Below are 27,134 nucleotides of genomic sequence, written 5' to 3' on the forward strand. Positions count from 1 at the left end.
GGCTATTGGACATTAAGCTTAATCTCCAGCTCCTTTCTCCTTCCTTCAAGTGAGAAGACAGGGTCAAAATTCCAACATTCTGTTCCCCCCAGCACCAGCCCCCATGTACCAAGAGTTAACGCATTAATAAACTCAGGTGTAGCTGAAATGGGTTTATTTTTAGTAACAAAAAAAGCTCCTGTTTCCTCTATACCTCAGGAATTCCAAGGGTTTTAGAAGCTCTGTAGTAAGGGTCACGAGGACAACCAATTTTTTTACTTTCTTTTTTAAAATTTTTTGTTTTAATTAGTTATACATGCAGTAGGATACATTTATGCACTTTGATATACATAAATAAGATATAATTTCTCATTTTTCTGAGTGTATGGGTAGAATCACATTGGTCATGCAGTCACATATATAAAGTAATAACATCATTTCATTCTACTATCCTTCCTATCCCCACATCCTCTCCCTGCCCCTCCCTTTACTTCTCTCTACCTAATATAAGGTAACACTAGTCTTCTCTAGCGTCCCCTGCCTTATTGTGAATCAGCATCTGCATATTAGAGAAAACATTCAGTCTTTGGTTTTGGGGGATTGGCTTATTTCACTTAGCATGATATTCTCCAGCTCCATTATTTTTTTAAATGCTAGGAATTCAATCCAGGAATTTTCTATCCTAGTACACTCCCCCCAATGTTTTTTTTTGTGTTATTGTTGCTGTTGTTTAGAGAGAAGGTCTCTCTAAATTGCTGAGACTGACCTCAAACTTGTGATCTTCCTGCCTCAGCCTCCCAAATAGCTGGGATTACAGGTGTGCACCTCCATGCATGGCCTATATTTTTATTATATCACAATATCAAACATACATCAAAATTTCTTTAAATTCCTGAAAGATACAAGTTCCTTGCATTATCAAGCTCATAAGTGTATATCAATCACACCTTTTTATTTTCATTGCCATCTGGGGTCTTGTTGAACTTGGAGAAACTCCCTCACAGGACTAGCAAATTCCAAGAGATAGTAAAGGACTTACCTTTCCATGCACATTTCCTATGCAACCCAGCCAGTCCAGACCCTAATCCCAAGATCTCCTCTAACAGGTACCCACACTAGGGAACAATATTCCCTTTCCCCAGAGCCAGGTACCAACTGGGGACAGCCCCTCTTCCTCACTAAGACAAATCCCCTTGGAATTATTCAAATTAGCCAATCCTAAACCTTCTTACCCTGCTTCATTTGTCCCTTTCCTGGGAAACCACAATAAAGGTTCTCCCCATGTTTTCCTCTTGCCTCCTGACTGACCCCAGTGCTTCCTTGTGTGGTTCCCATATGGCATGCCATTCATTCTCCTTTCAGGAATGATAACAAAGCATCTTTTCAATGGCAGTGGTCTTCAGATCTGTTGGCCTCACCAAACCTGAACAAAAATGAAATATATATCTGAAAGCATTAAAGAAAGCCAGGCTGAATCTCTTTTACCCTAGCCTAAGCAAACACAGCCCAGAAGTCTGGCTTCAGGAATGTCTACATTCAGGGACTGATTTTGTGCTATGGTATACTCTAAGTTGTAAGTGCAGATGAATCTCTGGTGTTGAACTTAAGAGGGTCAACTGTCCCTAAGGTGATGGGGACTCAAGGCACCAAAGCCTTGAAAGCAGAATAGCAGGCCTTTATACCTTCCTGCAGGATAAGGAGATCACTTTGCAGCCTCCAGGAGAGCAGGCATCCACAGAAGAACAGTTGCACATTCATTGAGATGACACCACATCCTTCAAGTTATGTGTTCCAGAAATGTTATTCAATATTTATAAAGTCAGATTCTCACATCTTGCCCTCCCCTTTCCAACCACAAACACCATGAGGGATTGCCTACACATACCCTTCACTCCATTCCAGCTCTTTGCTCACACTGTTCCCAGACTGGAACACAATTCCCTTTCCTAGCCAGTTTTGCCCCTCAAGACTCCTTTAAACCCCAGTTTGCCTCTTTAGTGGAACCTCCTTATATGCCACTCAGCCTGAAGGAATCACTCTTCCCTGTCTCTCTGACACCTTTCATGTTTTCTTCTTTAGTCCTTCTTGCGGGATTATGTTTATCTGTACTCTAACATTCACAAGTGCTGAAGACTGCACTGAGCGTTCAGTATGAGACAAGCACTGTGCTAAATGTTTTATCTGCATCCTATCACCAAATGCTTATGCTAACTCCGTGAGTTCCTGTTTTACAGGTGACAAAACAGATGTCTTGAACAGTTCGGTAGATTAACCAAGATCACCCAAGTCACTTGATAGCAACTAGATTTGAACTTGGGTTCCTCTGACACAAAGCCTGTGCCCTTAATAGATGGTGCTCCTAACCCTACACTGCACATTTCTTAGAGGCTAAGAATGCCCCAACCATTTGCAACTTTCCTTGCCATGCTTGACTCAATGCTCATGAAAGGTTGATAGTGGGTGCTTAATGTCCATAATACTGAACAATTTGAGTTATGATAAAAATTATAAATTGCAATTTTAATCCATTGTGCTTTGTCACATATCTGGTAATGAGCCATTGCCTGAATTTCCCAGTCAATATAAATTTGACATAATCCTCAAAGAAATTATGTGGTCTTCTTTTCACATAAGTAGCTGCTAAGACAACAAAAACAGATCTGATGGGCATTTCAGTGGATGTCTTCCACATCCATGAGATGCATGAGCTGGGCTCTAGAGTCTTCACCTATTCCAGCTCTCCCCTGTACCTATGAATCAGGCATAACATGATTCCTTCTTAGGGGTGTTGTGAAAATGGTCGGTAATATAGGGCAGAATGTGTAGCATGAAGCCAGAGTGTTCAGTAAGCTATTCAAAAGGAGTAAGCTGGAAAAGAAATGGTAGTTATATTTCACTAAATACCCAGGAAAACCTCATGCAGTGGATGCCTCTCTGTGCAAGGGGCCATCCTCATCTACACTGTACTGTCAATTTGGTATCCAGGGAAACTCCAATGTCTATACAGGTAGGAGGAAGGAAAGGGCACCATAGCAATAAAAACTAGCTTCTCTAAGACATAGAAGTTGAAAGATGAGGTGAACATATTTTAGAGAGTGGAAAGCCTACTGTGAGTAGAGGAAATACAATCAAGAAGTCATCCCAGGGACAACAGGCAAGCCTGTCCACAGGGTTGGCCAAAGTAACCTTTTTAACCTTTCTATCCCAATTACCCATAGGACATGGGCCAAATAATCAAGGTTGTTTCAGTTCCAGTTAGTAAAAATGTTGGTAAATCCAAAATGGAAAACAAACATAAAAGGAACCCGGAATCATGCAGAGGAAAAAGCAGTTAACTCAAACCCGCCCTTGCTTGAAATCCTATACTACTGCTGTTTGCTTCTCTAAGCCTGAGCTCCTTCACCTGTAGAATGGGGATAGAACCATCTACTCTGCAGGCCTGATATGAAATTTTACTAAGACAAGGTTTATAAAATAAAATACATAGCATCCACAGTTTCTCTTTCCAAGCCTCCCATCTGCCTGAAACAAGCATAGCAAGGTTAACAACTTGCATTAAGTCGTATTGGGGGAAATATGGTAATGACATCACTTCTAAAAACACAATTAGAAAACCCCCTAATTTTCAGCAAGGACATTGTCTTTCTCTAAACCAAGGTATATTACTTGAGAGATATACATGACTTACCTGAACCTATACACAGAAAATGTACAAAGTATAAGTACTCTTATTAAATTTTTATATAAATTTTTAAAAATACAAATGCTCCAACATTTAAAGATCCAAAAGTCTAGGTGTTCAATGCAGTTAAATATTTTTTTTCCTCAAGCAAGCCATTATACCTTAAGGCTAATCTTCTGTATCCTTTATGTGTTTATGCTTATGTTTAATTAAACTGTTACAAATTTAGTTCATATGCTATATATACACATATGCTATATATACACATATGACCATACACACACACACACACAACTACACTAGGTCTCCTTGTGCCCCCATGAGCCCTCTTTACTTGGTGAACTTACATTTCTCTACTCACTACAACCTAAATCAATCAGAATAAGACAACCAAACTTTTTCTTTATATTAAAGAACACATCTTTCAGGGCACTAATAGATTTTGCTTCTAATTTATAAAGTAATGGAAAAATAAATTTGCATTGTAAAAAATATTTTAGATAGGAAAAAACATTTTATTTTATTTTATTTTATTTTTTTATTGGTTGTTCAAAACATTACAAAGCTCATGACATATCATCTTTCATACATTTGATTCAAGTGAGTTATGAACTCCCATTTTTACCCCAAATCCAAATTGCAGAATCACATCAGTTACACATTCACAATTTTTACATAATGCCATATTAGTGACTGTTGTATTCTGCTGCCTTTCCTATCCCCTACTATCCCCCTCACCTCCCCTCCCACCTTCCCTCTCTACCTCATCTGTTGTTGTTCAGTTCTCTCCCTTGTTTCCCCCCCCCCCTTTCCCCTCACAACCTCTTATACGTGATTTCGTATAACGTTGAGGGTTTCCTTCCGTTTCCATGCAATTTCCCTTCTCTCTCCCTTTCCCTCCCACCACTCATCTCTGTTTAATGTTAATCTTTTCCTCATGCTCTTCCTCCCTGCTCAGTTCTTAGTTGCTCTCCTTAAATCAAAGAAGACATTTGGCATTTGTTTTTTAAGGATTGGCTAGCTTCACTTAGCATAATCTGCTCTAATGCCATCCATTTCCCTGCAAATTCCATGATTTTGTCATTTTTTAGTGCTGCATAATACTCCATTGTGTATAAATGCCACATTTTTTTTAATCCATTCATCTATTGAAGGGCATCTAGGTTGGTTCCACAGTCTAGCTATTGTGAATTGTGCTGCTATGATCATTGATGTGGCAGTATCCCTATAGAACGCTCTTTTAAGGTCCTCAGGGAATAGTCCGAGAAGGGCGATAGCTGGGTCAAATGGTGGTTCCATTCCCAGCTTTCCCAGGAATCTCCATACTGCTTTCCATATTGTCCGCACCAATTTGCAGTCCCACCAGCAATGTACAAGTGTACCCTTTTCCCCACATCCTCGCCAGCACTTGTTGTTGTTTGACTTCATAATGGCTGCCAATCTTACTGGAGTGAGATGGTATCTTAGGGTGGTTTTGATTTGCATTTCTCTGACTGCTAGAGATGGTGAGCATTTTTTCATGTACTTATTGATTGATTGTATGTCCTCCTCTGAGAAGTGTCTGTTCAGATCCTTGGCCCATTTGTTGATTGGGTTATTTGTTATCCTATTGTTTAATTTTTTGAGTTCTTTGTATATTCTGGAAATTAGGGCTCTATCTGAAATGTGAGGAGTGAGATCTGTTCCCAGGATGTAGGCTCCCTATTTACCTCTCTTATTGTTTCTCTTGCTGAGAAAAAAACTTTTTAGTTTAAGTAAGTCCCATTTGTTTATTCTTGTTATTAACTCTTGGGCTATGGGCGTCCTATTAAGGAATTTGGAGCCTGACCCCACAATATGTAGAACGGAGCCAACTTTTTCTTCTATCAGGCGCAGGGTCTCTGATTTGATATCAAGCTCTTTGATCCATTTTGAGTTAACTTTTGTGCATGGCAAGAAAAAGGGGTTCAGCTTCATTTTGTTGCATATGGATTTCCAGTTTTCCTAGCACCATTTGTTGAAGATGCTATCCTTCCTCCATTGCATGCTTTTAACCCCTTTATCAAATATAAGAAAGTTGTAGTTTTGTGGATTGGTCTCTGTGTCCTCTATTCTGTACCACTGGTCCACCTGCCTGTTTTGGTACCAGTACCATGCTGTTTTTGTTACTATTGCTCTGTAGTACTGTTTGAAATCTGGTATCGCTATACCTCCAGATTCACACTTCCTGCTTAGAATTGCTTTTGTTATTCTGGGTCTTTTGTTTTTCCATATGAATTTCATGATTGCTTTCTCTATTTCTACAAGAAATGCCGTTGGGATTTTGATTCGCATCGCATTAAACCTGTAGGGAACTTTTGGTAATATCGCCATTTTGATGATGTTAGTTCTGCCTATCCATGAACAGGGTACATTTTTCCATCTTCTAAGATCTTCTTCTATCTCTCTCTTTAGGGTTCTGTAGTTTTCATTGTATAAATCTTTCACCTCTTTTGTTAGGTTGATTCCCAAATATTTTATTTTTTTTGAGGATATTGTGAATGGAGTGGTTTTCCTCATTTCCATTTCAGAAGTTTTGTTGCTGATATACAGGAATGCCTTTGATTTATGCGTGTTGATTTTATATCCTGCCACTTTGCTGAATTCATTTATTAACTCTAGCAGTTTCCTTGTAGATCCTTTTGGGGTCTGTTAGATATATTATCATGTCATCTGCAAATAGTGATAATTTAAGTTCTTCTTTTCCTATTTTTATGCCTTTAATTTCTTTTGTCTGTCTAATTGCTCTGGCTAGTATTTCAAGAACTAAATTGAATAGAAGTGGTGAGAGAGGGCATCCCTGTCTAGTTCCAGATTTTAGAGGGAATGCCTTCAGTTTTTCTCCATTTAGAATGATGCTAGCCTGAGGTTTAGCATATATAGCTTTTACAATGTTGAGGTAAGTTCCTGTTATCCCTAGTTTATTTATTAAACTAGGGATTGTTTAATTAGTTTTATTAATTTGTTATTTTGTTTGTTATTCCTAGTGTTTTGAACATAAAGGGATGCTGTACTTTGTCGAATGCTTTTTCTGCCTGCCTCTATCGAGATGATCATATGGTTCTTATCTTTAAATCTATTGATGTGGTGAATAACATTTATTGATTTCCATATATTGAACCAGCCTTGCATCCCAGGGATGAATCCTACTTGATCATGGTGCACAATTTTTTTGATATGCTTTTGTATTCGATTCACCAGGATTTTATTGAGAATTTTTGCATCTAAATTCATTAGAGATACTGGTCTGTAATTTTCTTTCTTTGAAGTGTCTTTGTCTGGTTTCGGGATCAAGGTGATGTTGGCCTCATAGAATGAATTTGGAAGAGCTCCTTCTTTTTCTATTTCTTGAAATAGCTTGAAAAGTATTGGTATTAATTCTTCTTTGAAGGTTTTGTAAAACTCTGCTGTATACCCATCCCGTCCAGGGCTTTCCTTGGTTGGTAGTCTTTTGATGGCCTCTTCAATTTCTTCCTTTGTTATTGGTCTGTTTAAGTTGTGTGTGTCTTCCTGACTCAATCTGGGCAGATCATATGACTTAAGAAATTTATCGATATCTTCACTATGTAGATAAATGTAGAGTAAATTCCTCTGTTAAACAAACCAAACCAAACTCAGAAAGTCAAGGGTCATGTGTTCTCTCTTATATGTGGAAACTAGAGAGGAAAAAGAAAAAGAAAGGTGGTGGTGGGAATCTCATGAAAATTGAAGATACATATTTTTATTTAACTGCATTAAATGCCTGGATCTCTGGCATTCTGAAAGTTGGAGTATTTTTAAAATTAATATATAAATTTAATAATAATACTTATAATTTGTATGCTTTCTGTATATAGGTTCAGGTAAGCCATGTACATGTGCGTAAATATATATACATATATATGCTCTATATATATACACATGACCATACACACACACACACACACACACACACACACAACTAGGTGTTAATATAAATGGGTTTGAGGGTTTTTTTCCCCAAGAAAACTTCAATGTTCAAGACTCCCAACCCTTCCTGGGAGTTCTAATTCCTTCCTGCATTAACAGAAAACATGAAAAATTGCTGCCACATGTGCCTGACTGCAATCCACACCAGCTCCATAGAGTCCACCTGCATCTTAGCCTCATCCACAGATGCCACCAAGTGACAAAGAACTTCAGAAGATTATGTTGGTTTTGCTAGAGTGGGTGAAAGGTCACACAGTAACAGAGCTCAGTTTTTAGAAATGAATCTATAATAGAAACAATGGGAAACAAGCTGTTCATCTACTGGGGAATGACCCACTAATGGATGTGGAGTAATGAACAGCGATTGATAGCAAGGCAGGTCAGTGTGCACTGACATGAAAGGACCTCCAAGACCTAGTACAGGAGAAAGGCAAGTTATTTTATTTCTCATCACATATGATCTCATTAGGTTAGGAGATTCTCCACAATATAAATATAGATCCCCACCCATACATACAGTTTGTCACTAATTTGAAAGGATATGCTTCCAAATAGTGAGTGTGGGGAAGTGAAACAACTTCAGTGTGTTTAGAAGAGTCAAGGGGAATTTACATTTACTTTTTCCAGAACATCATTTGGATCTTTATTTTTTTCTTTTAAATTTTATTGGTACATTATAATCATACATTGCTGGGAGCCATTAGCCAAGTAGGTATGACAATTTCCTTGCCAGCGTACCCCATGTTGCTGACATTTTGCAGTGACATTGAATGTAGGTGACCTTGCTCAAGGACCAGGGCGGATTAGGGTGTTCCCGGTTTAAGATAATCGGGTTTAGGGCGTTCCCAGTTTAGGTTCCAGGTTTAAGGTTTAAGATTATTCCTGCTGGGAATAGGGCGTATCCTGCTGCCTGAGTTCCCCTTGAGTTCTCAAGGGATTCAAACAGTATATTTTGGGAGACAGAAGCCCAGTGGAGGTGGATTTGGGCAGAGAACGTGGATTTCCCCAGAACGTGTTTGTAGACGGCTGGTGTGAGTTCGGGAATAAAGAGTTGCTGTTTGAATCTACAAGCTGTGTGGTGGCTCGTGATTTTGTGCCCAGCCAGACTGCAGCATTTGTGCCCAGCCAGACTGCGGCAATACATAATGGTGGAATTCACTGTTACATGTTCATACATGCACATAATTTGACAATATAATCTGGCCACTATCATTCCCCATTATTTCCCCCTTTCTTCCTCCTCTTTCCTCCCCTGGTCCCTTTCTTCACTGTATGGATCTCCCTTCAATTTTCGTGAGATCTCCACCACCACCTTTCTTTTTTTTTTTTCTCTCTAGCTTCCACGTACAAAAGAGAACATATGAACGTTGACTTTCTGAGTTTGTTTTGTCTAACAGAGGAATTTACTCTACATTTAAAGTATTTTGGTATATCTAAAATATTTTTGACAATGTAATTTTGTTTTTCCATTACTTTATCATTTAAAAACACACACAATCTATTAGTATCCTGAAAGATGTGTTCTGGGGCTGGGGTTGTGGCTCAGTGGTAGAGTGCTCACCTAGCATATGTGAGGCCCTGAGTTCAATCCTCAGCACCACATAAAAATAAATAAAATAAATGTATTTTTTAAAAAAAGATATGTTCTGTAACATACACAAAGAAGTCTGGTGTCTTATTCTGGTTCATTCAGGCTGTAGTAAGTAGAGACAAACACAGGTTTGCCAGGAAAAGAGGGCTTATGGAAGAGGCAAAAGAAGACCCAGAAAACTGTAGGCAACTGTATGCCCAGGTCCTGAAGAAAATAGAAACTCCATTTATGATTTGCCAGAGGATCAAGAGGCTCATGGGTAGCACAAAAAGGCCCCTTAGTCATACCTCACTCTCTCTATTGCCACTGCTTCTGTGGCTACTACCAATACCTTCTTTTCTCTCCACTTCACAGCTTTGGCTTGGTTCTTGGATTCTGCTGTTTCATGGCTTCTGCTAGGTGCTTCCTCTTTGATTTTTCTCTCAATTTCTCTGCCACTCTATGGGCTTTGTGTCTTCATTATCAAAGCATATTTGATAAATTCATCTCCTCTTATCTCATTTAATCCTTGGAAAAACTCTCCAGAATTTAAGGAGACAAGTGACTTGTCCTTCTAGTTATTCCAACCCAAAACCTAAAAATCTGTTCTTGAATAATCTCTCTTCTCAAACCTGCCCATCTCCATTTCCTTCACACATTCCAGCAACTAACTGCTATGGTCTGTGTGTCTTGTCCTACCAAAATTCATGTGATAAAATACAGAGTGAGGATAGAAGGAAGTGGAGCCTTTGGGAGGTGACTGTGCCTCTTTCATGACTGGGATTAGTTCCCTCATTTAAGAGACATAAAGAACCTAAAGCTTCTAAGGGTTTCTTTTTCTCTTCTTTTGCCACATAAGAATACAGGGAGAAGGTCCTTTCTTTGGACCAGAAAGCTGAACTCACCAGACATGGAATCTACTAGCACCTTCATCCTGAATTTCCCAGCCTCCAGAATTGTGAAAAATGTTTTTGTTATTTGTAAATCATCTAGTTTATGTGATTTTTGTTCTAACAATGTGGATGAACTAATAAGACACTATCCCTCCACAATTCATGACAAAACTATCCTCCTCTCTTCACTTCCACATTATCACTGGGTCCAGACCACTGTCACTCCTCACCAGGATGTCTGCAGCAGCTCACAGCCTCCACTCAAGCCCCATATGGGCCACTGTCCACACAGCAGTCAGAATTCTCTTAAGAATGCAAATCAGACCATCCATTGCCTTTCTTAAACTCCTCCAATGGCTTCCCACTGAACTAACAACACAATTCTATTTTCTTGCTGTGACAGACAAGACCCTCTTTGTCTTCATCTTTCCAACTTCTCCACCTTCACCTTGCTCCTCCACGTTCCCAAGCTTCACCCACTCTACTTGGGCCTCACTGATTTTCTTTGTCCTGTGGCACACTAAGCTCCCTCCTGACACTCTGGGTACTTGCACCTCCTTCCATATATATGTTCTCTTTCATATTTAAAAGCTATAGAGGAAAAGGAAAAAGAAAGGAGTAGAGGGATATCATAAAAATCGAAGGGATATCAGTAGAGGAGAGGAAAGGGACTACAAGAAGGGAGGAAGGAAGGGAAAGGGGAAATAAGGGGGAATGATATTGACCAAATCATACTGTTATTTTGTGTGATATATCAGATCTCTCACATTTGCCAATAAATGGACCTTTCACATGTGTTTGTTTTCTTCTCCCTCTCATGACCCCTCCATATACACCTGTGAAACACTAGAATATAAGCTCCATGAAAACAGGAATTTTTTTGCCTGTTTTCTTCATTTCTTTATCTCCTACCCATTTTTACGGAACACATCAAATAATACCTGTTGAATGAACAAATGAATAAAAAAATTTTCAGCCAATACACAGCCAGGAAGACATAGACTTAGAGCTCTAAACCAGGCATGTTTCTGACCTAAAACTCATGAACCCAGCCACTATGCTATGCAGTCCTATATCCTCATTCCCTCATCTCTCTTACAGGGACATACTTCAAACAGGACACTTCAGACACAGGAATTACTCAGTGTTTCCTGAACCAGCCACATTTTTTCACCCTATGTGTTATTTCTTCTGTTGCAAACCTTTTCCCTTCATCTTTTCCCCACTTGTACACAATTTTCATTCTTCACCTTTCAGGGTTCAGCTAAAGTGTCTCCACTTCTATGATGCTTATCTTGATGTCCTTCCCCACAGGCACAGGAATCCCCAGTGTTTGTATAGTTCTTTTGTTTTTGCCTGTATTATTCTAGAGTGCTATTTTGGTTCTGTATCTACAAATGGGAAGGACCTAGGAACAACCATATGTTGCCTAACTTACCCTGGGAATTCTCCATCAATATGTATTATAGACAATTATTAAATCCATTCTAACTACAGCCACTTTGCACATTAACACTTTATAAAATAAGAAAGTCCATCAGAATTGAGTACTACCAACTTTAAAGGATTAAAGACTATTTGACATTACAAACAGGCTTGGTATCTGTCAAGTGTTTAATAAATGTGATATGCTATAATTATTTTAGTCTTGATGATATATACGACTCCCTATAGGCAAAATGCATTAAGCATTAATGCCATTAGTAACTTCATTCTGAGTTTTCCAAGAATGAAGCACTTTAATTAGGTTAGTCACCAGTATAGAGCATTAGCTCACTAGTAAAAACAAGAAGTATTATTTTAGAAATGTTTCTAATTGAAATTATAAATTTCAGCTTATAGGTAGCACAGTGTCCAGAATAAAAAAAAATCTGTAATAATTTATTACTAAAGGACTGGTATTATAGCAAAGTGTTATAAAGATGAAAATAAATGCAAAGATTTATTTACTTTTCCATAGTCAGTCAATGCAGCATCTTCCCTGGCTTTGAAAGATTCCAAACCTTGTAAAGAGTCCTTGATATAAACCAACAGCCACAATAGCTACAGAGGAAATTAAGCACAACTACACATTGCAGAATTGGGGAAGATATATAATACAAGATGGTTCCATCATTAAGAAAATTAGAGTAAAGTTAAAGAACAATTTTAGAAACTCAGTGTTAACTATCATGAAAAGGAGAGCAGAGAAAGTGACACAGTCCATGACATTCCAGAATTGCAGGCACCAACAGCTGCTATCAGCAAAGATCCAAAAGTATGTGCAGTGTGTTAGTCTGCATTCTGTTTCTGTGACAAAGTAGCTGAGAAAAATCAACTTAAAAGAAGAAATATTTATTTTGGATCATGATTTCAGAAGTTTCAATCCACAGTTAGTGGAGTCTGTTGCATTTAGGTAAATGGTAAGGCAGAAAGTCGCGGCAGAGAGGGTATAGTGAAGCAAAGCTGCTTGCCTCATGGCAGCCAGGAAGCAGGGGGTTGGGGGAGGCTGGGGTCATGTTGCTCCAACTAGGTACCACCTCCTAAAGCCTCCACCACCTCCCACTAATATCATCAGCTATGAAGACATCAATGGATTAGTCCATTGATGAAGTCAGAGCCTTCATGATCCAATCACTTTCCAAAAGCCTTACTTCTGAACATTGCTGCATTGGGGACCAAGTCTTCAACACATGACCATTTGGGGGACACTTCAGATCTAAACCATAACATGCAGAAATGAATATAAGAAATACATCCAAAAAACAAAGGAATGAATGAGAAATTAGCTTGCCAGAAACCTATCTACACAAGTTCTATAACTGACCAAAAGAAATATTTTCAAGTTGCTTAGGTCTTAATTCTCTCTCAAATCTTATATAAATTAATAAGCACCCTTTTCTTTTTTATGTTTCCAAAACTACTCTATGAAACAGTAAGATATCATGGTCATGAACTTAGCTATACTATATTTCATTCAACATATGGTATTACTTTGAAATTCACTTTCTAGAAAAAGAAAAAACTGGCTTACTTCTTCTAGACTGGGATTTAGATAAACTCAATTTACAAAACATGCATTGGCACACTTTGACAAGTCCATATTGAATGGCTTCAGCACGGAAAAAGATTAAAAAAATAAAATTAACAAGGTCTTACTACTGTTTCATTTTTAATATACTTTCTCTCTAAAATATGTCAGAAAAATATTTAGGATTCCTTGAGTCAGAGTTATGTTTTACTAATCAGAAAACACCTAGTTGTAAGACTGATGGAAGAATCCAAGCAAAAATAAAGTTTTCTAAACTTCTGAAGTGAGAGCAAGGTAGAAATTAGATCTCCTGATGAATGATACCCACAAATGTGGGTAAAAGAAATGATATCAAGCCAAATAGGTGCAGCCATCATCAATGCCTAGCTGCCCAAGCCATTTCCAGGGAAGTTATGGAGAACTGACCCTGACTAAATGGAGTGAGTCATCAGCAGGCCCCTGACATCAGCCAGCTGCAAAGTCTTACAGGGACTGGGCTAGATTGAAAAAAGATTTCCAAAAGCTCCAACATAAAAAGCTTCCCTATCAGATTTCCCAATGCTTTCTTCTAGGTCTTTTACATCCAAATTACCCCCTCATAAAACAAAGTCAGGAAAACTACAAAAAAATTAAAAATAAGACTTTTTCCTTCTGCATGTATATTTTGGTTGATTTGATAAAAGGTCTGAAATCATCTTTATAGTCAACGTCATCTTAAAAATAATTTAGCAGCAGCAACATCTGTATAAATGAAGACATGAAGTCCCAAGGTAAGTGGGAGACTTCTTGTGGTTTATCCCTGGTAATTGGAAATGAATCAAAGAACCTATGCAGGCAACTCACTCATTTATTTTTATTTCATTTTTGATGTTTTATTACATAAATATCAAAATCTGCGAAAGTAGAGAAAATAATATAATGCATTCCACATACTCATTTCCCAACTTAAACAAGAATCTACTTATGACTACTTTTGTTTCATCTACCACCCCACTCCCCTTTTCTATTCCCCTAATGATTTTAAATTAAATGCCAGATCTTATGTCATTTCATCCATAACTAATTGAGCTTATATGTTTAAGAGACAAGGATTTCTTACCTTAAAATTTTTTCATTATCACACCTTAGAAAAGTTTACCAAGGATTGTTCAATATCATCAGTTTAACCTTTAAATTTCCCGAGTGGGCTCACAATTTTACCATTTTTTATTTGAATCAGAATCATAATAAGGTCTGTACACTATGGTTGAGTTTTATGTGTCCTATATATTTTTAACCTATAGTTTTGCTCTCTACCTCTCTAGTTCCTTTAATATTTTTGGGTTTTTTGTTAACAACAACTCATTCTCATTTCCTATGATGGAAATAAACACACTGCACTCTATGGGGTTGTTTGTCAAGTTACTTTCTCTCCTTTGTATTTCCATGCAAGACAACTTCATTGGCAATGGAGCACATGGAGGCACAGGAAGCACAGGGCATTTGACAGAGATCCATTAAAGTTCAATCTCCAGACCAATTAAGTTATTGGCAGTTACAAAATACTCATGGTCTATCATTGATTCTTCATTTGTCAGCTGGAATTCTTTTATAATCTACCCTTTGATTACCCTGAGGTAAAATTTATATTAAAAAATTATGATGAGTGTTCAATTCTCTCCCTTTACTTACCAGTTTCAAAAATAACAAGTTGGTTCCACAGATTCTACAAAAGAATATTTTTAAATAGTTATTACCCATAAGTCATGCTTTACACATACTTTATCTGCCACTGTTGCTCAAATTCTTTGATTAGGGGTACATGGTTAGCCAGTGAGAGTCTCTCAGTCCTTTTGATGTGCTTCTCTCAGCCTGTGTAAGCTTTCCTGTTTTACAGCATGACAAGATGTTACAGGCATTGTTTCCTGTCCCAGACATAGATTTAACCAGCTCTATAAAGGCTGTTAGTAGGAAAAGAGTACAATTTGACAGTAGGAATGCTCATTGCTACTAGATTGATCCTTGTTTCTAGGACTTTTCAGGGGCATAGCTAGGATATATATTAGTATATGGATTACAATTAGCATATGTATCCTATATATTACATATAAAACATACATACGCTTTAAAGTATGAAATACAACATGTGTTCATACTGATATTCCAAATGAAACACAGTACATTCACTTAACTTCATTAATATTGCATATGTATTTCCTTTTTCTCACAGGCTGGAAATTTAAACTCTTTTTAAAGACACCTGCAGAAACTTTCATTTGCTTTATTTCATTCTTCACATACATCTGCTTAGAATAGCAATACCCACACTGCAACCAATAATACAATTACTGAAAAAGGTTTAAGATGTTTTACATGTCTATATCCTGGATTAGATCCCACTGGAGATGTGCACTTATAAAACTCTGCTTTAAAGTCACTTGGAATAGATCTTCTCTGTGTGGTTATGCCAGTCATCTGAATGATGATTCAGACAACACAGACAGGTTTGGTTCATTTTCCTTTTAACTTTTTAAGGATTGCCTTTCAGAATTTAATTTTGCTTTGTAATTATGTAAAATATTTTCATGGTCCCAAAGTCAAATCTATAAGACAAGGTATATGCTCAAAAAGTCTAGGCTCTCTCCCTATTCATTATATCCTATGATCTCCAGTATTTGTTAATTTTGTGATTTTTCCATCATTTTTATAAAAATAAGCAATTTCACACATTCATAAATTTTTACAGTCCCCCAACTCCTTTGATAAACAGAAGCATATCATATACTCTTTTCATCACCTTCTTTTTTTTTTCTTGGTTTGACAAAATATACTATGGATCCCTCCATGTCAGTATACTGATGTAGTAGAGTTCATCTTTTGCACAACTGCATAACACTCCATCTTCTGGATCATAATGATTTATTCAATCAGTCCCATCCTACAGACATCTTGATTGTTTCCAGTCTTTTGCTAGTACAAACATGTTGCAATGAAGTCTTGGATGTTTTATATTTTTACCAGTATACCTTTGAGATCTATTTCTACAACTGAGATTGCCAGTCAAAAGCAAACACATGTGGAATTTGCTAAATTTTGTCAAATTCTCCTCTGAGATGGAATTTACCACTCTGCATTATTACTACCAGCATTATTGAAAGGCTAATTTACCCCCCACCAGTCTTGCCAATAGATAATGTTTCAAACTTTTGGACTTTTACCAATGTAGTAAGTGAAAAATGATTTTTCAATGTAGTTTTAATATGCAATTTTCTTATCATATTGAATATCATAATTTAGGGAGTATTTACATTTATTTTTCTATGTAGTGTCACTGTGTGTATGTGTGTGTGTGTGTGTGTGTGTGTGTGTGTGTGTGTGTGTATAGATTGATAGCATAATTATTCTATAGGGTTGTTGGCCTTTTGGGTTTCTATTTTTAAAATCATTACTTACTAGAAATCTGAAGCCATTATCTGCAGCAAAACTTGAGCATCTACTTCCCAAGTTGTTACTTGTCTTTTAATATAATAATTATTGCCATATAAATTACTTTATTTTACACATTATCGCTACCAAAGATTTGCTTGGTAGTTAGAAGTTTTCCCCACACCTTATTTATAGAAGAGTTAATCAATCTTTTCTCCTAGTACCAACATTAAAGCATTGCCAAAGTCTAAATATCTCCATTGATAACAATGATAAAAGAGAATAATAGTTCATTAATAGATCCAACAAATATTTTTGAAGTTCCTATGTGTGCCATGTATTGCTTTCAAAGCTCATATATCCCAGTGAATAAACCAAAGGTCATTTTCTTCATGAGACTTATGTTGTATGAAGTTTTATATAAATACAGGCCAATAAAAAGTCAAAATACATATTCAAGTGTAGCTTAGTAATGAAATCTCCAGCTAGATACAATGTCCCTGAGGAATAAGATTATATTTTTGTCTTCTACACAATCTTCATTGGAGATTTTTCCAAGAAAATACACTTGAGAATTCAAAGATTTGTAAGTGACGAGGTCTGAAAATATCATAACAGTTCTTTTAGTCATCAATGATTTTCATGAACTTACTGGGATGCTTTGTCAGATGCCTAAGGTCTTCCTGGGGTTGCTCTGGAAGGCAACCAAGAGAGGCAATCTTGTGTGAATCAACTCCCAATCATTATATTTTGAGTGGTAGTGTTGGTATTGTTTATTTCTTGCTTACTTCTCTGTATTCCCAGCACCTAGCACCATGCCTAACACATAGTAGATACCTTATAAATAACTTACTGGAGATCTAACAAGAAGGTTACCAAAATCATGCTATATACCTAATTTCCATATTAAATGCTCTGTCTCTGTGTAATTTAAGCTTTTCCTAATTAAATCTTTACAATTAATGTACTTAATTGATGTACCAAATGTACTTTGTAACTTGGGATGGGAGCAAGTTTAAAGAGTTAGCAAATCCTCAAGCTGCTCTCCCAGACACAGACAGGTCTCCGGCTACATTTTCAAGTAGCTCCACATGCCCAGCTTGCCATTGCTTTCTTCCTGTCCTACTCTCAGAAGAGCTGTCAAAGGTAGTCATCAGTGTGGAGACAAGTTACCCTTCTCAAAGTTGATACTGCCAGCACTGGACTAAGGATACACTGAGAAAATGAGGAGGTGGAGCCTCTTTTTTTCCTTTACACTGGCCAGATCTCAAGGCCACAAGTCACAGTCTCTTCAGTTTCAAATTAACCACAGCCAAATAACATTGTAGGGATCAAACATTGTTCTTTTGTATTCATAAGAATTTAAGAAATTGCCTTTCATTTGAAAATTTTAAGAAATGAATGCAATAAAATAAACTTCATAGACTTGAAGATAGAAATTCTTGCAACAAAATCAAACTCCTATGGTTTAAAATGGTCCTCATCTACACAACTTATTATCTCAAGTTGTATTCCTTTTATTTAGTAAGAAGAGTTTTATTAAACCTACACTATTGTGTAGAATAAATATCTGTATTTAATTTAAAGAAGAAAAAAAGTGAAGTTCATATTTAAAAAGGTGAAATATTCTTGCAGAAGTCCTGCTATCTTACTTCACTCTTCACATTTTGGTTTGCTGTGTAAATATACATAAAGAAACTTCACTGCAGCAAATGTTAGCCCTTCTCCAGAGGGATGCAGGCAACTGTTACAAATGTGGATCCAGAGAACATAATCACAATGTACACTGGTTATTTCTAAAGAGTGCCCCCCAAAAGAAAAAAAAAAACTGGATGGAAGTACTTAATAAACTCTGTTTTCCATAAACTTCATTTTTAAAAAGGAAAGAATGTAAGCTTGGGGGTCAGTGAGAGTTGTTTTGTTGGATTTCCCTCCTCCTAAATTCTGTCATCTCCTTTTTTAAAGTGGCAAGTCAGTTTCCCACAGACATGACAGAAATACATACTTTTATTTTCCCCCTGCAAACCATTTACCAGTAAGTAACACTTACCAGTGGCTGTGTATTTTCTCATAGATGATTGGTTAATTGGATATTGTCACTTCAAGTCACTGCTTATTATAGACAAGTCGTTTTTTCAAACAGAAGTATAAGCAAACAAAAGTACTAATGATCCATTTCTTTTCTTTCAAAGAAATAAAGAGTTCTGATTCCATATCTTTACACCACAAAATAATGTACATAGATTATGTAGGGATATAATATAGAAATTAAAAATGATTCAGTTATCTTAATTACATGTTTGGCTGTATGGGTCAAATAACATCCTGATGAGCTCAAAAAGAAGGCCCAAATTCTTTTGTTCCAGTAGGAAAATAAGTTACTCAAAATACGTTGACAATAGCTAAGGCTTGGAAAGTTTTTGATTAAAAAAGGATTTTTGTTGGAATACTTATAATAAGATTTGAGTTGCAGTAACAATATAAAATTGAAAGCAGAATTCCATACAAAAAGAGCACTGTAAAATATCATTATTTTGGTACAATGGAAAATAAGGTGTTTGTGGTTTTACTCTATAAATTCTGTGTTGTCTGCTCATATGTATTCCTTCTTGGCCTTCCTCTAAATAGCCATTCTGATTTCCAAGCCCTTCTGCACCAGATTCATTTGTGGTGGGGGAAACCCCATCATCAACATCTTCTAGATTCTACTTTCTTCCTCCATTTTATTGGCTTTTCAGGACTAATTCATGAACACGCATCACATTGGTGTTCAGTTACAGGGCAGAGAATGAATTTTCCTAATCCATTTAGCGTGCTGACAGAGCCATGTTCACAATTTATAGAATTTCCTTTTAGACATCTACCTATTTCACAGTTCATTAAGATTCAAACTGAACACCTGTGTTTACGAAGTCAAAAGCAATTTTATCCTAACAAGGTGTTAAATAAGGCATTCTCTGAAAGCCTGAACAATGAAAATAACAACAAAGTACAATACTCTTGACCTATGAAACAAGATGATGTCAGTAGCTACATGTGCCATTCTCTAATAGTCCAGAAATGACCACAGAACCACCATAAAAGCTTTTATAACAAACTTGGGATGCTCCCTTGCATATATTTTAATTCATTTTGTGCTTTTGTCTTAAGAAAATAAAAGCACCAATATAGTCACCAGGATAACTGAAAATCTGAAAAACAGCTAAAAATCTTTGAAAATCAAATGTGCCCCTTTATACAATCCCTTCACTGGCTAGATACAGGGACATTTTCTGCATTCTGAGGCTCACAAAGCTTGACCCTGGCTCATTTTTATGTGAACCCAAATTTTCACATCATTAATAAAAAGAGAATCAAAACAAAGCCCACAGACATTAGGGGAGGGGAAAGTGTGTAGTTCCACACTGCGATCATCCATACTCTCAAAATGGAAAGAGAAAAAAATAAAATTCACGTAGCAGAGGTGGTGACCCTTGTAACGACTGTGGTTCCCAATCTTTTTTTTCTTCTACTGGTAATAAACCATTCTGCAGACCTCCCAATTGTGGCCACCATGATAGTTACTGCTTTGCAGGTTTATGTCTTTTTCTTGCAGTTAAGAGTGTTATCAATAAAAATTTCAAATGATGACTTTCCCCGTCAAATAAAAACATCTTAAAATGTGAAGCCAACAAGAGGCTTAGAGTAAAAAAATGCAAATGACACAGGGCTTTCTTTTGTATATTTTTCCACCAAATCTCTTAAGTTATTAATTTTAAAGACATTCTTTGCAAGCAAGACAATATACCCTAAATGACACTGGGGTAGTGTGACAGTCTTAAAAGTTGGTTTTGACATATGCTACTAACTTTTTTAAAAAGCACCTCAATTTTAAATGCAGTGATCATGAAGGGCTCCAAACAAAAGTTTACCTAAAAAAGGACACTTAAATATTATACTTTGAAGGCTGACATGAAGTGATTAAAAAGACAGCTTGCCAGTTAACTACAGCAGAAAATGAAAAGAAAAACTAAAATAATTGTGTAACAGTAAAGGATGACTCCTTGTAAATCACACCTTATATACTGTGGCAAATATTATTTCCATGCATTAAAAAAAAACTCCTTCCAAACCTGTGAGTCCTGAAAAATGAGTAGTTTCTTAAATATGTGGAATTGTTTGCAAGGTCCCACAGGGAATGTGTCTACTCCCACAGTCTTTGGAAGCCACATGGCATTCCCAACTCCCTGTTATGGTGTCCTCTTTGCCCACAAGTTGCAGCTTTGCCATAAAGTGAGGCAGAGACGCCATCCCAATGTTAATAAACTGAGAAGCAAGGACACAGAAAACTTGTTCTTTTCTCTGTGTAACAACATTTTCATTGTTAAAAGCTTGGATTTTATGATTCATCTTGCAAATTGGCAGGCAAAGTTTGCACCCTGGTCTTGCTATCACACTGAGTCATCTGTGACTCAGTGACTGAGAAATACTGCCACAGGCTCAAAAATGCTGCCTCTACCACCAGCACCTTACACAAGCTCCTTGCAGAAATGATCATGCAACTTCTGTTAAAAATCCATTTAATTTTAATATTACGAATGTCTAACACACATATCATGAAAAATCTAAAGAACACCTTGGTCTCCACCACTCAAAACAAAGGAATATACTGTTGCCCATTCTTTCCCTTTTTTATACATAGTATGCAAGCATACATGTGTGTATGTATATATGTATGTATGTGTGTGTGTATATATATGGGTGTGTGTGCATGTGTGTGTGTGTGTGTATATATATATATATATATATATATATGTGTGTGTGTAAAAGTTTTTTATTTCCTTAAAGATGTTCATGGAACATTTTTAAGGAAATAAAAACTATACAATAAACTCTACTTGATATACTAGGATTCTAAACTTTCTGAAAAATTGAAATTTCCCCTAAAGGTTGAGCAACAGCCTTCATCACTATGGCCACAACATTCTATTATAGGCATAATGTTACCATGAGGATGTAAGTCCCAGTTATTCATTCTTAGCTCCTTTCTTAGACAATACAAGATTATAAACATGCTTGAAAGTACAGTGAATTCATTGGTTAGGACAGAAATACAAAACTTGCCACAAACTTTGCCATTAAGTTTAAATAAGAACTAGGGTTGTGGCTTGGTGGTAGAGTGCTTTCCTAGCACATGTGAGGCACTAGGTTCGACTCCCAGCACCACATAAAAATAAACAAAATAAAGGCATTGGGTCCATCTACAACTTTAAAAAAAAAATAAAAAGATTAAATGAAGCCAGGCACAGTAGTGTGCACCTGTAATCCTAGCAGCTCGGGAGGCTGAGGTAGAAGAATTGCGAGTTCAAAGCCAGCCTCCTCAAAGGCAAGGTGCTAGCAACTCAGGGAGACCCAGGCTCTAAATAAAACACAAACTAAGCCTGTGGATGTGGCTCAGTTGTTGAGTGACCCTGAGTTCAATTCCCAGTACTCACCCTCATCAAAAAAAAGATTCAATGAAGTAATGCATATCAGTTTCCTAACACAAAGGAAGCCCTCAATCCAGTGGAACTCTTTTTTTAAGCAATAAAAGGAAGATGAAGTCCAATTAAGACTCTGGAATTATTAGTAGCCAATGATAATGAAAGCACTGGGAGTTTATGGTATTATAAATCAATTCTGTATCATATATCCATATGCCCAAGACAGTGTCTACTTGATGAGGGCAGGAACTATATCTATCATTTAAAAGGCATTCAAAGAGTATGTATTAAGTGAAGAAAATGCACAAAATCCATAGGACAAAGATCATTAAAGTGAAGGTCTAAGATCATTACTGTGAAGGTCTTGGAACTGCTTCAGAGCATATGTAAACCCCCTGAAATTATATACATTATTATATGTGATTTTGAGTGTGTATCTGCCAAGGTGAATTTTCTGGAGAAATGACCTAGAGATAGTATAAGATTCTCATATGTACTGATTTTTTTAAATTAGGGACCCTTGCTTCAGAGCTGCACTACCTTCCCCTGAATATTTTGCTCCTTGCCTGCATAAATATGAAATCCCTACATATTTTCATTGATTAACAAGTTCTCAGATATTTACTCTTAGAAGAGTAGTGACCTATCTTGAACAAAAATTAGTACAAACTAGCATTATGATGTGTTATATTGTCATATAACACATCTTCCAAAAGCTACATGTAGAAGTCATGAAGCCTGACGGTCTAGAAATCATGCTGGGTTGGGGAAAAGTGTACTTGCCAGGAAACAAATTTCTTAATCAGGGGACAGAATTAAGTATATGGTCACATTCATAGTACCTTTATTTATCTTCAATGCTTTAAGATATTAAGAAAAGTGACTCAATTGAAATATGAATGTATGGAGTTCATAAATACACTTGTCAAAAATTCAAAGGAGAGTCACAAAGGTAAAACAAAATGGATAAGATGAGAAGTGACTATTTAGAATTGACTTGCCAAAACATCCCCTATCAACAGTGGTACTGCTAATAATAACAGCAGTGACGGAGGCACTATTTGTAGCTATAGCCCTTTACTATAAGCAAAGCACTTTTCACACAGATGTGTCATGCTGACAAAATGACTGCCATTTTATAGACTGACATATAAAGGCTCATAGAAGCTCAAGTCTGACCCACATCATACCATTTCTGAATATGGAGGCTGGGGAATGTCCATACATCTTCCACTTCTAAATGCTATCTTTTTAATCTAACATTTTGCTTCACATGGCAGAATCATTGTTAGGCCTTCCGAATTTCTGGATATGTTGCCAATTATTCATTAAGGTTCAGAAAAAGCAAGGCACTTAAGAAAGCCAATTCATTATTATCCATATTGCTGTGGAATTTATGTTAGTGAATGAGGAAGTTAGTACATAGAAAACATCAAGGGAAATAGCAAAATAAGAAACTTGGCTTTGGGGCCCTTTGAAGCTATTTTAAAAATAAAATGTTATGTTAAGAGCAATGTGGTGTATCTCTGTGTGTGTGTGTAATTATTATTCCATTGATTTATTGCACGCATGTCAAAGAGTGTCTGGGCATTTGTACAAGTTAAAACAAACCAACCAAGGAGCCAAGCCACACAGCCACAAACCCAGACAACTTGCCTCCTACCCCTCACTCCACCCTTCATCCTACCACCTCCCAAACACAAATTCCCTACTAGCAAAACCCTTCTGTACAAAAATGAACTATTAAGCCAGAGACATCTATCATTTAGGAATGAGTTAGGAACCAAACTGCAAAGAGTTATCATATGTAACTTCTTCTGAGTATGAGCACCATATTCTTCTAATGAATGTTTTTTCACAGAACTGGCGATTGACCCTAAGAGTACTCTACCACTGAATTACATTGCCAGCCCTTTTTATTTTTTACTTGAGACAGGTTCTCACTAAGTTGCCCAGGCTGGCCTAGAACTTATGATCCTCCTGCCTCAGCCTCATGAATAGCTGGCATCAGAGGCATGATCCACCATGCCTGGCTTTGCATGTTCATTTAAATCCAGACTTTTTGTTGCAGGACAAAAGGAAACAATCTCTCCTCTACTCGCCCACTAAACCACCACATGTTAAATAGGAAGACTCTTTTCCCTTTGCTATTCCAAGGAGTAGAGAAACCAATTTAAAGTATTTTACTCCACCACCAAAAATCCTCTGCTTATGATCCAACAATTAGAGCTAATTTCAACCTAAATTGCTTTCTTTAAGAGATGGATAGCATTAGGTAACTTTCTCCTCTGCATCTATATACAAAGATATCTTACTAGGAGAAAAAAAGGCAAAACAAATTCCTTGGATGTTTCCTGCTAATAAAATCATCAATTTCACACTCAACTTCAAAGCAGTGGACTTAGAAAATCATCTCACTATCTCTGCCTCAGATGGAGAACAATTTTTTTTCTACTTCAAAGCACCATCTCCTCATTGGGTCATTTTAGTTATTGAATGTGGCGCAGAAGCTAGCCACATCGCCACTTTTTAAATGATATGTGTAGGTCTAATTTGGACTACGTTAATTTGAAAGAGATAAAATACAAGTAAAAGAATAAGAACAGGGTGAGAGGCCAGGGACTACAGCATACATACATCAGTGTAAGGTAGTGGGAGGAAAAGCCTTTATGAGCTGACTTTTCTCATTTTTGCCTTCTGGAAAGGAATTATCAAGAAACCTGACTGCCTGTTTGGGCAAGCAGACTGCCTTGCTCATCAAATATCTTCCTACCCAACACACAGCAACACAATCACATTAACTTTATCAGAAATCCTAGTATTATTGATAATTTAAGACAAAATATGGATCTAATCAGTTGTTTCATGAAGAAAAATTCAAACAGGGGTCAGCAGACTATCTGGTCCAATTTAGGGTAAGAGACTAGCTGGGTATCCCAATGCCCACTCAACCCTCTTCTGACAAAAACACATTCTTTGCTAAATTGCTCACTTCTGACAATTGTTTGATTTAATTAGTTTGTACTTTTGTATTTCTTAGCAGATCCAAAGATGTAATACAATTAGGGGAAACAGGGTGATAGAAGAATGAACAAAAAATATATCTTACTAGCCTAAGTATGAATAAGAAATAACCAACACCACCTTTAAGAAACTTAAATGATACTTTCTTCAATGAATAAAAGAATTTTGGAAATTGAGGATACTCCTTATTAAGAAACCCCTGGAACTACAGGTGCCAAGAGGCAGACCTATACAAATGATGTACAGCAAAGTAAGGAACTTTTATGATTTTTGATAAAATGAAAGACCTCCAGATCAATCCCTTATCTATCATTTCCAAATCCAAAAAAAGCCCTGACAAATGAAAAAAAAAAAAAAAATCCAAGTGTGAATCAAACTCCTTTGGTGGCACCACACAATGCAACCTGACAGGAGAAAATTTATATAGTCATTATTCTTCTTCAGAGTAAGAAAATTTTTCTGCAGAAATATTCATGGTTTTGCTTATAAGGTATTGATGCAGCCTCACTGGGAATGTTATACAAAGTATGATACATGCAATAGATCTCACCTTTCCAAAATTCCAAAAACCTGAATTCCAAACACACCTGGTCGCAAGGGTTCTTCCAAAGAAAGTTGCTCAGATATGACATCTCTGACATCCAGAATCCCAAGACCATAACTTACCTCAGTCTGAAGAATGGCAGCCCTTTGTTCTTTGGCAGTAAGCGACTCTTTAAGCACTTCAATGTGTTGCTTGCAATCTGAATTTTGATTGCTAAGGGTTTCAAGCTTTGTTTGTAAGGCAAGAAGTTCTGACTCCTTCTTTGAAAGTTCCTGCTTCAGTTGATCAATCTGTGAAATAACAAAATTGCAAGAAATTAGAAATTATACTTTACATTTGACAGCTATGGGTTTCTCTCAATTTTCAATAGCCAATCCAATAGGACAGGCCATGAATTTGCTTAAAGAAATGGTCTTGATTGCAGGGGGCTCTGGTCATTGGATTAGTTGGTTTGACAAGGTAGAGAATACAGGAGGAACAGCAAGGTTGGGATACAATTAAATTTTGGACACGTTTGATGAAAGTGAGAGTTTAGGCATAATATTGTATATATGGAGGTCAGGTGCTCATGGAAAGATCTGAGTTCTGTATAGTTGATTTAGCAAATATTAGTTTATATGTGAATATTTAAATCACAAGAGAAGAAAAGATAATCTGAGAAGAGTATGAAAGACAAGAAGTCCAAGAACAGCTATGTTTAAAGGGAATACAGAAGATCAAATCTTTACTGGGAAGAAATAATTAAAAAAAAAAAAAAACTAAAGGAGGTAGTGTCCTAAAAACCAAGGAAGTATTGCCAAGATGAGCAGGAATTCCTGACTTGTGAAATATGATAAATGGCCTGCTTTATACATTGTTCTAATGATAAAATGAAATCACATCCGCAAAAACCCTATGTATATTGTAAATGTTATATAAATGAGATATATCCATAGCTCCAAGGGGAGGGTGGGAGAAGGAGGAAGAGAGACATATAGCTTGAGAAGCAGTCTTGGGGGCCTAGGATACATACTATAGAAACAACATCAGTAGAGTACCTTCTATCCCACTGGGGCCCTAGGTTCACAATGAAATGAAGGCTTCTTGAACAACTCTACTCATCCATGAAACCCCCAAGCCTATTGCCATTGTCTTCAGGAGGGTCAACAGGGAACTAACAAATACAATTAACCCAAGATAAAACTCCACTGTGGAGAACTAGAACTCAGCGGCAGAGCACTTGCCTAGCACATGTGAGGCACTGGGTTCAATTCTTAGCACCACATAAAAATAAATAGAAAAATAAAGACATTGTGTCCATCTACAACTAAAAATTATTTTTTTTAAATTCATCATGGAGATGATCATTCAACAGAGTCATTTAACCAAAGATAACACAATAACAATGTGTGTGTGTGTGTATGTGTAAGTAACAGAACACACACATACACACACACATATATGGGTTTTGTTTTTATTTATATTAAATGTTGAGTAGACATAGAACATAAAGTGTACAAGGAAAAGCATGTACATGAAATACAAGTAAAAGCAGTATCCATCATTCAATTCACCAAAGCAGGAAAAAAAAAATCATTAGAATTACCTATGCCCCACCCT

The 27,134-nt window shown here is 36.8% G+C and overlaps 1 protein-coding gene across 1 annotated transcript in view; it reads right to left on the bottom strand.

The window, feature by feature from the left end:
• The window catches only part of LOC139706414 (ERC protein 2-like), a gene marked incomplete at its 5' end in the record, with an annotated part of 375,567 nt that extends 349,733 nt beyond the window's left edge, over positions 1-25,834 (bottom strand). The window contains one exon of the mRNA XM_071614423.1: positions 25,658-25,834. Coding sequence (XP_071470524.1) covers positions 25,658-25,834 — 177 coding nt within the window. The remainder of the gene's footprint in view (positions 1-25,657) is intronic.
• Positions 25,835-27,134: the final 1,300 nt, after the last annotated feature.

Source organism: Marmota flaviventris, chromosome 1, assembly GCF_047511675.1.
Source record: "Marmota flaviventris isolate mMarFla1 chromosome 1, mMarFla1.hap1, whole genome shotgun sequence".
NCBI classification, from domain to species: Eukaryota; Metazoa; Chordata; class Mammalia; order Rodentia; family Sciuridae; genus Marmota; species Marmota flaviventris.